Raw genomic sequence first — 12,084 nt, 5'->3', positions numbered from 1 at the left:
CAAGTAAGCGTAGGATTAGGGTGTTAAAGTACTGTACCTTTTTTATTAGAATACATTTTACAGCTGTTAGGATCTACATTAAAAGCTAAATATTTACATCTTTAGAAACAAACACTAAGTTTTTGTTTTACTTCTGCTCCACATAAGTGAATAAATGCTAACCGTAGCAAGGTATCAAAGGTATCAGTAGCATCAATGAAAATATTCATTTTTTAAAAATTATTAATCACTTTCTGTCGGAAGGCAGAGCTGGGGTCCCAATCCTGGGGAGCTGGATCCCGGAGAGTTGGGAGAAGAGTATTCGGATGGATGGCAGAGGGAAGGGGGAGGAACTTCCCCCCTTTGGAGCGAAGACGAAACAAAGGAACTGCCAGTGATAAGGTCGCTTAGCAACGGGGAGCCTGAGCCCTCCCTGGACATTCTCACGCCTCCCCCTCTTTCAGGCTCAGAGCAAGAGGGGAAAGAGGGAGGGCTGCTCACAGCCGAAAAGCAGGGAGGCAGTTTACCATCAGCTCCTCCCCTATCCCCCATCCTGGAATCGGAAACTTCAGAAGAGGAGGGGGTGATGCTTCCCCCCTCACCGCGCACACGCAGACAGCTGAAAAGACAGGAGAGAAGGGGGGGAAGGCGGGCAGTACCTGAGGGGCAGTTAAGGAGGAGCGAAAGATTGAGCGCCCGTTTGGCCCCTTCTTAAAGAACAGGCGGGAAGAAGTCCCTTGCTCTGTCAACTTTCTCCCAATGCCGCAGGACCTGTATCCCTGTATTGCTTCATGAGAAAACGCAATCTTTGTTTGGACATTACCCTAATAAAACACGAATTAACTACAGCCGTTGGTCTGGTTCCTGAGTCACATCCTGGGCCTGACACTTTCCTATTGGATACTGAATGCAATGTAAAAATTGGAGCAAGGAAATTTACTACAGTATCTCTCCCTACTGGTTAAACACATGCCTCCAGAAAAATAAATAAGAATTATAACACTGTCTGAAACTCAAGAGTAGAGGTTTACAAGAGGAAATTTACCTGCTCAGTAGAACTAATCCAGCAGAGAACTCTGGTGAACACTGTACAGTTCTGTAATAAAAATCACATAATGTATTAGTTAAGGGTAACAGTCCTATAGCATTTTTCAAATTAATATTTAGATAACCAAACTTCCTTTTTTATATTCATGTTGTAAGAATCAATAGTGTCAAAGGCAATCATGAGAAATGACTTTTTCACAGTCAGACTGATGCTTTTATAGCTACTATGCCCTGCTTTGTTTGTTTGGCTCCAAAGGAGCATTATCTAATGGCCTTCAAATGTCATTACACCCCCCAAAATCTCCCCACACAGATCCATGAGAGCTCCTTCAGAGTGCTGATCTATCAACACAAATAGTTGCTACCGCCACCTCAGCTCATGATGTAAGCAGATCCCAGAGGCGGTGCAAAGAAATGTGATGCCCCTTATTTACTGACTGGAGCACAGCTCCTATCTCATATTTTGCTACGATTGCCCAACAATTTAATTAAGATCCAGCTCTATTGAAAACAGGAATCCTGCTAATATTAGTTTTTTAATGTTATTCCGCAGAACAGACTATTCTGCTATACAAACATCATGTAATAAATTAGATTTTGCTGATGAAACTTTTTATATAAAGTATAATTTAAAAATACCCAACAGCACCTCTGCTTGCTTATTTTGGCTTCTCTTGATTTGTCACCCAAAGTCTTCAGCCTATAACACATACATACAAAAGAAAAGCAGTAAGACTCAAAATAAGAGAGGTTTATGAACTGCCCTCCTCTAAACTTACTAAGTCTTCTGCATTTCTCCTGCCACCTATAAACCTTACCAGATATATCATCCCAGCTCCTCCACTCTTCTTGAAACATCTCCAAACCTGCTCCACTTAATTCCTCTGGCACCACATAACTCTCTTCCCATGCCACTTAGCCAGGTCTACACATGGAGCAGGAAAAAGGTGATAGAAATCTGAACTGGAAGAGTGGACTGTGGTGCTTCAGGTGAAAGACACTATTTGTGAATGTTCCGTCATTTAAAAACAACAACTCCTTTTTAATCTACTGGCAAATAGTGCTGCTACCCCTTTGGTGCTGACCCATAACAGGACCTTCTCAGTTGCAGATCTCCATGGAATGCCCTCCCTGGTGAGGTGCACCTGCCTCTTTCATTATTAACATTCAGGAGGAATTTTACAATATTCATGTTCACCTGAGCATTTGATGGCTGAACTATATTGTCCCTGACAACCTTGAATACATTAGCTATGAGGATATGTGACTGTTTTAAAATGTTTTTAGGTTGTAGAATTTTGCTGTTTGCCACCCCAAGCTCCTTTGAGAGGAAGGGCGGACAGAAATTAAACAGCAATCATGTAAGGGAGCATTTGATACATCCTGAAGTGGTGAAATTCATTTTACTATGTCAGGACTCAAATACCTCATTCCACTGCATGAACAAGGCCAACTACTCTCCACCATGAGGTAGCTAGACCCACATAAAGCCATCCTCCCAAATATCAACTATTCTGAAAGTATATGCTATTTCTCAATTCATCTTCAAGTCTTCCTCAGTAGGTTGTGTATATTGCATTATGAATATATAAATTCAAGTAGATTCAGACTTACCACAAACCACAAATCCAATAACCCTATTGGGATCTTGGTTATTAATTTAAAATGCATTACCTCTCAGGGTTGCTAAACTAAAAATTGCATTGCTGTTGCTTTATCACCCATCACCATCAAAAAAACTACTTGAATGACCACCTCATACCATATCAACTTGCCCAAACACTTAAGATCTTCCATTAAGGCCCTTCTCAGAGTATCACTTCCACAAGAGAGAAAGGAGGGCAACAACAAAGAGCTGTGGAGCAACTTCCCCAACGAAGCCCACCTGGTACCTTTTTTTTTTTTTAGACATTTTATACTCCCATGTGATTTAATGTGTATATTTCAGCACTGTTTCCACTATGCTATTTTATCTTGTCCATTCTTAGTGTTTTATCTATGTTATCTATTTTTGTATATATTTCACAGTAGTTTGGGTTTTAAAATGCTTTGTAAACCACTCTGGAATAATATTTTATTACAGATGGTATATTAATGCCTTAAAAATATAATAAAACCCATAACCTCAGTTGCTCAATTCAGACTTAAAATAGCCTAATCTTGAAACCACAGCTTGGAGTTCTGAGAATGCAATGTCCAAATTTAAGATACCAAGATAAAAGTTTAATTATGCCACCAGACTTTGGCATTCAAATGCAATATGTGAATTGAGCCAGTATCTGTAGTAATGATTAACAGAGACTATTCCTGGAAAACACAAGTTACAGACAAATAACCTGAAACTACACAATTGGTCTCTCTAGCAGTCCATGAACAACTGGCAATTATTGAGGGTCCTGTAGTAAAAAAACACACATATTTAGATCATTCAAAGCTGTAGCTTCTACCAAGACACAAGATCAATAAAGCAATGATAAATCATATCGGGGGGAAAACCCTAGAACTCCCCACCTCACTCTATAAAGAAGAATAAGGGAGGATTGAATTTTCTAGTATCCTTTCACGTTCATAAATTAAGGGTAGAAGTCACACTTTCCCTTTCTCTCACAAAACAGTTACCCATGTATGCTATTTTGTAGATATTAGATAGCAATTACAGCAACTACATCCACTTCATTGCTGCTATCATACCATTGTTCTAGGTACAGCAGAGGTTGGTATCAACATGTTTATTTCATTTTGCCTTTTTACAGCTGACATTCACCTTTTTCTATTTAACAGGATGTTACTTATCAACATAGGCAGCATATCTTCCTAATTTTGCATAATTCTTGTTAAATACTTCAAGCAAAAAGGTCCATGATTTTGATTTAGCCTTGTAGTAAATCATCTCCTAAATTCAAAGGGATTTTATAGAACAGTTAAATTTCCACCTCCCTTGGAAGGCACACACAGCCTCAGGTGTGGCTTTTATTTCATCTTCTTTGGCTTGAAATAGCATCTGAACTCAATAGTCTGTGCAAGTGCAGACACTGATAAAAGCATATATAACTCTTTGAAAGATGCCTATCCCACTGCAAATATTGACATGGAAATACATAAATTCTGTTTAAAATACTGTATCGGAAATTTACATGTCTGTTTTATAATTTAGCATAGCAACTCCATGACAGTGTGCAGATGAAGGACGGGATGATCCAATTCTATGTCAAAGATAAGGAGAACTCTTGATCTGTGGCATTCTAGAAGATTAGAAGATTCTGTAAGATAAGGATCATTGTGCAACAAAACAAAGAGTGTCTGTCATGTCATAACCTTTGTGGGAGTACTCCTGCTAGTCATTAGCGAGACAAAAATGGTAAGACATTAAAGGAGCATATCCAGGTCCACTCATGACTCAGAGGCCTGGACATGCCAACAGGCTCCACTTTTCTCATTATACCCAAGACAAGATCTGAACAACTTTCGCCCAGTCTCAAATTTGCCATTCTTAGGCCAGGCGGTTGAGCGGGTGGTGGCAAAGCAGTTGCAAACGCACTTGGAGGAAGCGGATTATCTGGATCCATTTCAATTGGGCTTCAGGCCTGGACATGGGACTGAAACAGCCTTGGTTGCCTTGGTAGATGATATGAGGAGGGCATGGGACAGGGGCGAATGCACCTTCCTTGTCCTTCTTGATCTCTCAGCGGCTTTCGATACCGTTGACCACGTTATCCTCCTGGACCGCCTGAAGAGGTTAGGCATGGGGGGGCGCTGTATTGCAGTGGTTCCATTCCTTCCTCTCTGGTAGGTACCAAAGAGTGGCATTGGAGGATGAGGTCTCGGATCCTTGGCCTCTCACTTGTGGGGTGCCACAGGGTTCCATCCTCTCCCCGATGCTGTTCAACATCTATATAAAGCTGCTGGAGGCAATCATCAGGAGATTTGGGCTGCAATGTCATCAGTATGCGGATGACACGCAGCTCTATCTCTCATTTAAATCTGCACCGAGGTTGGCTGTAGAAACCCTGTCCAAGTGCCTGGAGTCGGTGAGTGGCTGGATGGGAAGGAATAGCTGAAGCTGAACCCTGACAAAACCAAGGTACTGTTTGTGGGAGACAAGGGAAGGCTGGGGGATGTGGACCTGGTGCTCAATGGGGTACGATTGCCCCTGAAAGACCAGGTCCACAGCCTGGGGGTCATTCTTGACTCCCAGCTGTCCATGGAGGCTCAAGTCTCGGCTGTGAGCCGGGCAGCGCTGTATCAACTCCATCTGATACAGAGGCTGTGCCCCTACCTTCCCAACCATCTGCTCCCACCGGTGGTACATGCCCTGGTCACCTCTCGCCTAGACTACTGTAATGCGCTCTACGTGGGGTTACCCTTGAAAACGGTCCGGAAGCTGCAACTGGTACAGAATGCGGCGGCTCATCTGATTAAAGGCAGCTGCCGGCAAGATCACATCACTCCAGTGCTGAAGGAGTTGCACTGGCTACCGGTTGTTTACCGGGCCCAATTCAAGGTGTTGGTTTTGACCTTTAAAACCCTACATGGTTTTAGCCCAGTCTATCTGAAGGAGCGCCTCCAGCATTGTCAGGGATGCCGCTCAACAAGATCAGCCTCAGAAGACCTTCTCTCGATCCCACCGGTTAAAACAGCTAGACTGCTGAGGACTAGAGAGAGGGCTTTTTCAATAGTGGCCCCCACCCTGTGGAACTCTCTCCCAAATGATCTCCGCCATGCCCCTCCTATGATGAGCTTCCGCCGGGCCTTGAAGACCTGGCTCTTCAGGCAGGCTTTTGGGGTGGGTTAGGTTTTTACTGTTATGGTTTTAAATTTTAACATTTTAATGTATTGTTTTTTATCTTGTACGTTGCCCAGAGTGGCTGGACAACCAGCCAGATGGGCGACTAATAAATTTAATAAATAAATAAATAACCAGATTTCACATTCAGTTTCTAATCACAAGTGTGATTTGAAGAGGCCCTGTGAGTAACAACAGTAACATACAATGGTGGCTGGTGCCCAGTGGAACTGGTAGGGCAGAAGGCAGGGCAACAAATTGTCAATTCTAGTTTTGTTCCCATCCTCCCTCCTCCCGAGTTCAACAAAAGCAACACTGAAACTAAGGAGGAAGCTGAAAGACAGTGTTATCCCTTGGACTGCTTGCAAGTAAGAAGGCTGGTAGGCTGGGTGAGGGCAGACTGAGATTGGTGGAGCAGAGTCCCATTCGCCCAAATGGATCAGCCTCCACGAGTAACAGAAAACAGCCCTCATAAGTAGCATAATTGGGAAGTACATCTTCAAGAACTAATCTCTTCTGCCAGTTTTTTAAATTCAGTTTTTAAACAGTTTTTTTTTAAAAATCACTTGAACTGTGTACTGGAAGAAGGAAGAGGATAAAGAATTTTCCACAAAATTATGGGCCCCGGAGCCACACCAGTAACTCTAATTTTAAAAAGCAATTTTAAAAGATGAAAGATAGAAAGGAAAAGTGAACCTATTGGTTGTGACTCTTATTCTGAGATGAGCTTACATTACAGGTAGTATATACTGTTCTCACATTAGCTGCCCTTTAGCAAAAGGTTCAACTTCTTTTTTTGGATGCACAATCAGATGGTAAACAAGGTGGGTAGTTTTTCTACTCTCAATTAGCAAATCTAATTGAGGATTAGAAATCTGGCATAACAGTGCCTGAAAGTGTCTATTGTTCAGGATGAAATTAACGAAGAATTACAGGCTGTGGATTTTTGTGACCCCCCCCCGCCAGTGTTATTTGTGGTAACCTATTAAAAGGATACTCCTGCATCATAGCCATTAGCCTCCCCCTTCCGCCCGCATCTCACTACAGGCATTTGCCCACAAAAGCTACCATACATTTCTTACACCACGATCCGATGCATGTTTTCATGAATTCAATGGGGCTTGCTTCCAAGATACCTACTTACCCCCGAACTGTGTTCAGTGAGGCTTCCTCCCAAGTAAGCGCGCCTAAGGTTACAATCTTAGGTAGCTAAGGAGCCTGCTGGCTGCTTTGTTTTCTATAAAGCAGAGAGACGCGGCTGTTGCTTCTTCTGGAATGTGTCCCCTACCTACACAACTATACGGCGACTATATTGGTCGGGGAGCTAGACCCCCGAGAGGAGATACTCGATCTCTCTGCTGCTTCGTCTCTATCTGCTAGCCCCGCGCGCCCGCCTGCCTCCCCAATTCTCTCAGCAGCTTTCTTACGGCGGCGACAACGGCAGCCGTTACTCACCCCGAGGTCAAATCCTGCTGGACGCTCAGAAGCCGCTCGCGCAGGCTCTCAAACATCTTCTCCCCGTGGCACGCGCGCAACAACAAGCTGGAAGAAGACTCAAGTTCACTGCAGTACTTCCTGGGAAGCACGGGACACAGTGGAGGGGCGGAGCTTCTAGCGAAGGGCCCAACAGCAGCTCAGCCTAACCGTCGACAATTCCTTCTCGCGCTACGCCTGTCAAGAGAAGCTCCGCCCATCCGAGCCACCCAAGCCAACCTCTTGCCGGAGAGGAAGCGAAGGCCACCTGGGTCACAGAGATATAAAATAGAGAGTGAAGCACCGCATGGTCTGGATAGGGAATTTCCGGGTTTCCATGGCTTCAGTCAGTTCCCCCGGGGACAGATGTGAGAACTGTCTCCAAATCTATGGATATATTTAGGATTTTGGGAGCCAGTGCGGCATGGTGGTTAGAGTGATGGACTACGACCTGGGAGACCAAGATTCGAATTCCCACACAGCCACGAAGCTCACTGGGTGACCTTGGGCCAGTCACTGTCTCTCAGCCTCAGAGGAAGGCAATGGTAAACCCCCTCTGAATAGCGCTTACCATGAAAATCCTATTTGTAGGGTAGCCATAAGTTGGAATCGACTTGAAGGCAGTTCATCATCATTTAGGATTTCATCAGCTTTCACTGAGTACCAGCGTCCCTCCCCTACAAAAAAAAGCTTACAATCACAGATAGGAGTTCTGCTGTTTTTAACTCGGGTCTTATTTGTGTGGAAAATCTGATATATTTATTTTTGCAGTTCCAACATAATTTTCTGCTCTGCTATATAGAATCCAGAAGTAAGGGCTACGTGTCATTTTATACTTTTTATATGTCCGTGGGTAGTGTAGGTAGATAGCTTTCTCGCTTGTCACGTGCGCGATGACGTCAACACGAGGCTCGCTCTTAGTATAACCCGGCGCTTCTCAGCATTTTTCATCATTAAATAAGCGTGTATAAACCGTGTCGTTTAAATCCTATACATACTGCGTGTAACTGTTACAGCCGGGGGAAAGCAACATCGTAGGGCCAATGCTAGAGTAATTAGTTAAAGGATGCAAAGGGTGGCTGGCAAATGCTATCAAGGGAGCGGGTGGCGGTAGCCGTGGCGGTGGGGGGGTCTTGTAAGTAATTAATCCTTGTATGAAATCATACTGTTACTTTAAACAAAGGCTAGCCTAATAGTCAATTCTGTCATTGTGCTCATCTTGTTGCAGATGTTTGACAATTACCTGAAAACCAATCTACTCTGTGGAAATAGAGGAGCATAAAAAAGCTGTCTCCTACTAACTTTGACCATTGGTCCATCTAGCTCAGTATTATCGACACTGACATTGGCAGTGGCTCTCCAGAGTTTCAGGCACACCGCAGGAGTCTCCCAATCCTGCACTTAAAATGGAAATGGACTGCCTTCAAGTTGATTCCGACTTAAGGCGACCCTCTCTGAATAGGGTTTTCATGGTAAGTGGTATTCAGAGGGGGTTTACCATTGCCTTCTGCTGAGGCTGAGAGGCAGTGACTGGCCCAAGGTCACCCAGGGAGCTTCATGGCTGTGTATGGGTTTGAACCCTGGTCTCCCAGGTCGTAGTCCAACACCTTAACCACTACATCAAACTGTTTTATAGAGCCTGCCCTTAAGCAACATTTCCCTGCTGGGGGGAAAAACAAATAGAATATATTTGTCTGTGCAAGCATACAAATAATATAATACTGCTTTCAAATACCATCTTCAATTGTTCAAAGTGTTGTTTATTTATTTCACATACTTTATCTCAATGAGAGCCAGCATGGCATAGTGGTTAAAGTGTCGGACTATAACCTGAGAGACCAGGTAAAAGGAAGGTGGAAGCAATACCCTAAAGAACTCTATAAAAGAGATGCCAGGATGACAGATTCATTCATGGAAGAACTGTATGATGAACCAGAAATTTAGAATGTGAGGTGAAAGCTGCTCTTAAAATACTTGGAAGAAACAAATCACCAGGAACAGATGGCATACCAATACAGTTGTTACAAGTTACTGAGACTGAATCTGTCCAAATTTTGACAAAATTTTGTCAACAAATATGGAAAAGAAAACAATGGTTCACAGAGTGGAAGCATTTGATAAATATCTCCATTCCAAAGAAAGGGGATCCCAGGGAATGCAGTAATTATCAAACTATTGCCTTAATATCCCATGCAAGTAAAATCATGCTCAAGATTCTACAACAAAGGCTCTTACCATAAATGCCAGATGTCCAAGCTGGATTTAGAAAGGGAAGAGGTACCAGAGATCATATCGCAAACACATTGGATAATGGAACGGACCAAGGAATTTCAGAAGAAAATCACCCTGTGCTTTATAGATTACAGCAAAGCCTTTGATTGTGTAGAGATCCTAAAAATCTATGAAATACTTTAAAAGAAATGGGGTGCCACAGCATCTGATTGTCCTCATGTGCAACCTATGCTCTGGACAAGTGGCTACTGTAAGGACAGAATATGGAGAGACTGATTGATTCCCCTGTTCGGTATTATAAAAATTCACACAGAAATAGGAACTAATTTGGTTGGTCCTATTTCTTAGCAGAGATATAAAAATATAAGCAGCAGAATGAGAATTAACCAGCCCCACCTTTCTCTATATAAACAACAACAGACACAATCTTTTAGGTAAAAGAAAAGAATGTTTACTTATGACCCATATGTTAGGAACATAGGCTCTAGCTTAGAAGAAAGAAAATAGGAGTCTCAGTTCATTTTAGTGGTTTAGTATTAATGCTCTCAGAGAGAGCATCTGTGCCATGCAGCCTCTCTCAATGGTGGTTAGATCAGCAATGGAGAATATTCAAAAATCCCCCAGGACAAAGGAGGAGGAAGTCAGGTAAGTAACCCCCACCCATTAAGAAGTTACATCATGGTAAAACAGGTACATGGGATATTCCCCAAATATCCCTTAAAGGGAACATGCAACATTTGCCTATTCCAACATCCCTATCGGAAGGGGTGTATTTTATCACCCTATTTGATTATTTATATGCAGAACATATTATACGGAAAGCAGGATTGGACCAAGATGAAGGAAGTGTGAAAATTGGAGGGAGAAATATCAATAATCTAAGAGATGTAGATGATACCATACTACTAGCAGAAATTAGTAATGATTTGAAATGAATGCTGATGAAAGTTAAAGAGGAAAGCACAAAAGCAGGACTACAGCTGAATGTTGAAGACTAAACTAATGACAACAGAAGATTTATGTAACTTTAAAGTTGACAATGAGGACATTGAATTTGTCACGGATTATCAATACCTTGGCACAGTCATTAACCAAAATGGAGACAATAGTCAAGAAATCAGAAGAAGGCTAGGACTGGGGAGGGCAGCTATGAAACAACTAGAAAAGGTCCTCAAATGCAAAGATGTATCACTGAACACTAAAATCAGGATTATTCAGACCATGGTATTCCTAGTCTCTATGTATGGATGTAAAAGTTGGACAGTGACAAAAGTGGATATGAGAAAAATCAATTCATTTGAAATGTGGTGTTGGAGGAGAACTTTGCGGATACCATGGACTGTGAAAAAGACAAATAATTGGGTTTTTGAACAAATTAAACCAGAACTATCACTAGCAGCTAAAATGATGAAACTGAGGTTCTCATACTTTGGACACATAATGAGAAGACACGATTCACTAGAAAAGACAATAATGCTGGGAAAAACAAAAGGGAGTAGAAAAAGAGGAAGGTCAAAAAGAGATGGATTGATTCCATAAAGGAAGCCACAGGCCTGAACTTACAAACTCTGAACTGGGAGGTTTATAACATGCTGTTGGAGGTTACTGATTCATAGGGTCGCCTTAAGTCATAATCGACTTGAAGGCACATAACAACAGGGCTGCTGAAGGAACTGGGAATCTTCTGACTCTTAGCCGCTACATTATCTCCATTAGTAATGAACTTCAACTGAACAATATTACTTTCACTAAGCATTTTATATAGCACAAAGAGTGTATCCTTCCTCCACAAAGATGGAACAGCAATCTATTCCTCTGAATGGTTTAAACTCTGATCTTAGGAACTAGTTTTAAAGATCCTGATTGGCCTTGGAGTAAGTGTGATAATTATGATGGCATTTCCTAGTTCTTTATTAAGGAAATGAATTTTTTTGTGATAGAATGGAATAGTAGATCAGCTAGTGTAAAACTACAGACTAGAAAACTCTTAAGTGCTGTTGGTAAGGCATCATGAGGTTCCAGCAAATTTATAAGCTTTAAGTTTATATCACACAAATGATAGATTTTTAATCCGTTGAGAAATCAGTAGCTCCCAGAACCTGTAAATGACCCAACCATTTAGAAGCACCATTTAGCTGTCAAGATTAAGGCTGCAATGGGAGTTGTAGTCCAAAACATCTGAAGGGCAATAAAATTGGCAAAGGCTGAAATACATCTCTAAAGAAGTAAAAGCATTGTTAGCATTTTGGCTCTTCCTGGATGTAACATAACCCATTTCTTTTTTTTATCTCAAATTTGCACTGATTGTGAAAAATCAATATATTTGAATTTTAGTTTAAATCATGCAGTTTTAGGAGGGGAATAAGCAGAAACACTGAGCCTTGTTTCAGGACAAAGTGAGAGAAAGAAAGTGGTACATGCCCTGGTCACCTCTCGCCTAGACTACTGTAAAGCGCTCTACGTGGGGTTACCCTTGAAAACGGTCCGGAAGCTGCAACTGGTACAAAATGGGGCGGCTCGTCTGATTAAAGGCAGCCGCCGGCAAGATCACATCACTCCAGTGCTGAAGG

At 42.3% G+C, this 12,084-nt stretch overlaps 1 protein-coding gene across 5 annotated transcripts in view; it reads right to left on the bottom strand.

Moving 5' to 3' along the window:
• The window catches only part of DTNBP1 (dystrobrevin binding protein 1), a 73,113-nt gene extending 65,657 nt beyond the window's left edge, over positions 1-7,456 (bottom strand). Inside the window, exons 1-4 of one of the 5 annotated variants that reach the window (XM_061592728.1) lie at positions 7,265-7,453; positions 6,954-7,046; positions 1,676-1,726; positions 1,025-1,075 (exon numbers count right to left, since the gene is read on the bottom strand). Coding sequence is in view for 3 of the 5 variants with exons in the window: in XM_061592717.1 (XP_061448701.1) it covers positions 1,025-1,075; positions 1,676-1,726; positions 7,265-7,320 (158 nt within the window). In the remaining 2 variants the exon portion in view is untranslated. Of the gene's footprint in view, positions 1-1,024; positions 1,076-1,675; positions 1,727-6,953; positions 7,047-7,264 lie in introns of those variants that run through there. The other 4 variants (XM_061592717.1, XM_061592707.1, XM_061592723.1 and 1 more) reach the window with 4 other exon arrangements.
• Between the last annotated feature and the right edge of the window lie 4,628 nt (positions 7,457-12,084).

The sequence above is a fragment of the Rhineura floridana genome, chromosome 1 (genome assembly GCF_030035675.1).
Source record: "Rhineura floridana isolate rRhiFlo1 chromosome 1, rRhiFlo1.hap2, whole genome shotgun sequence".
Taxonomy (NCBI): Eukaryota; Metazoa; Chordata; class Lepidosauria; order Squamata; family Rhineuridae; genus Rhineura; species Rhineura floridana.
This window is presented reverse-complemented; position numbering and strand designations above follow the sequence as displayed.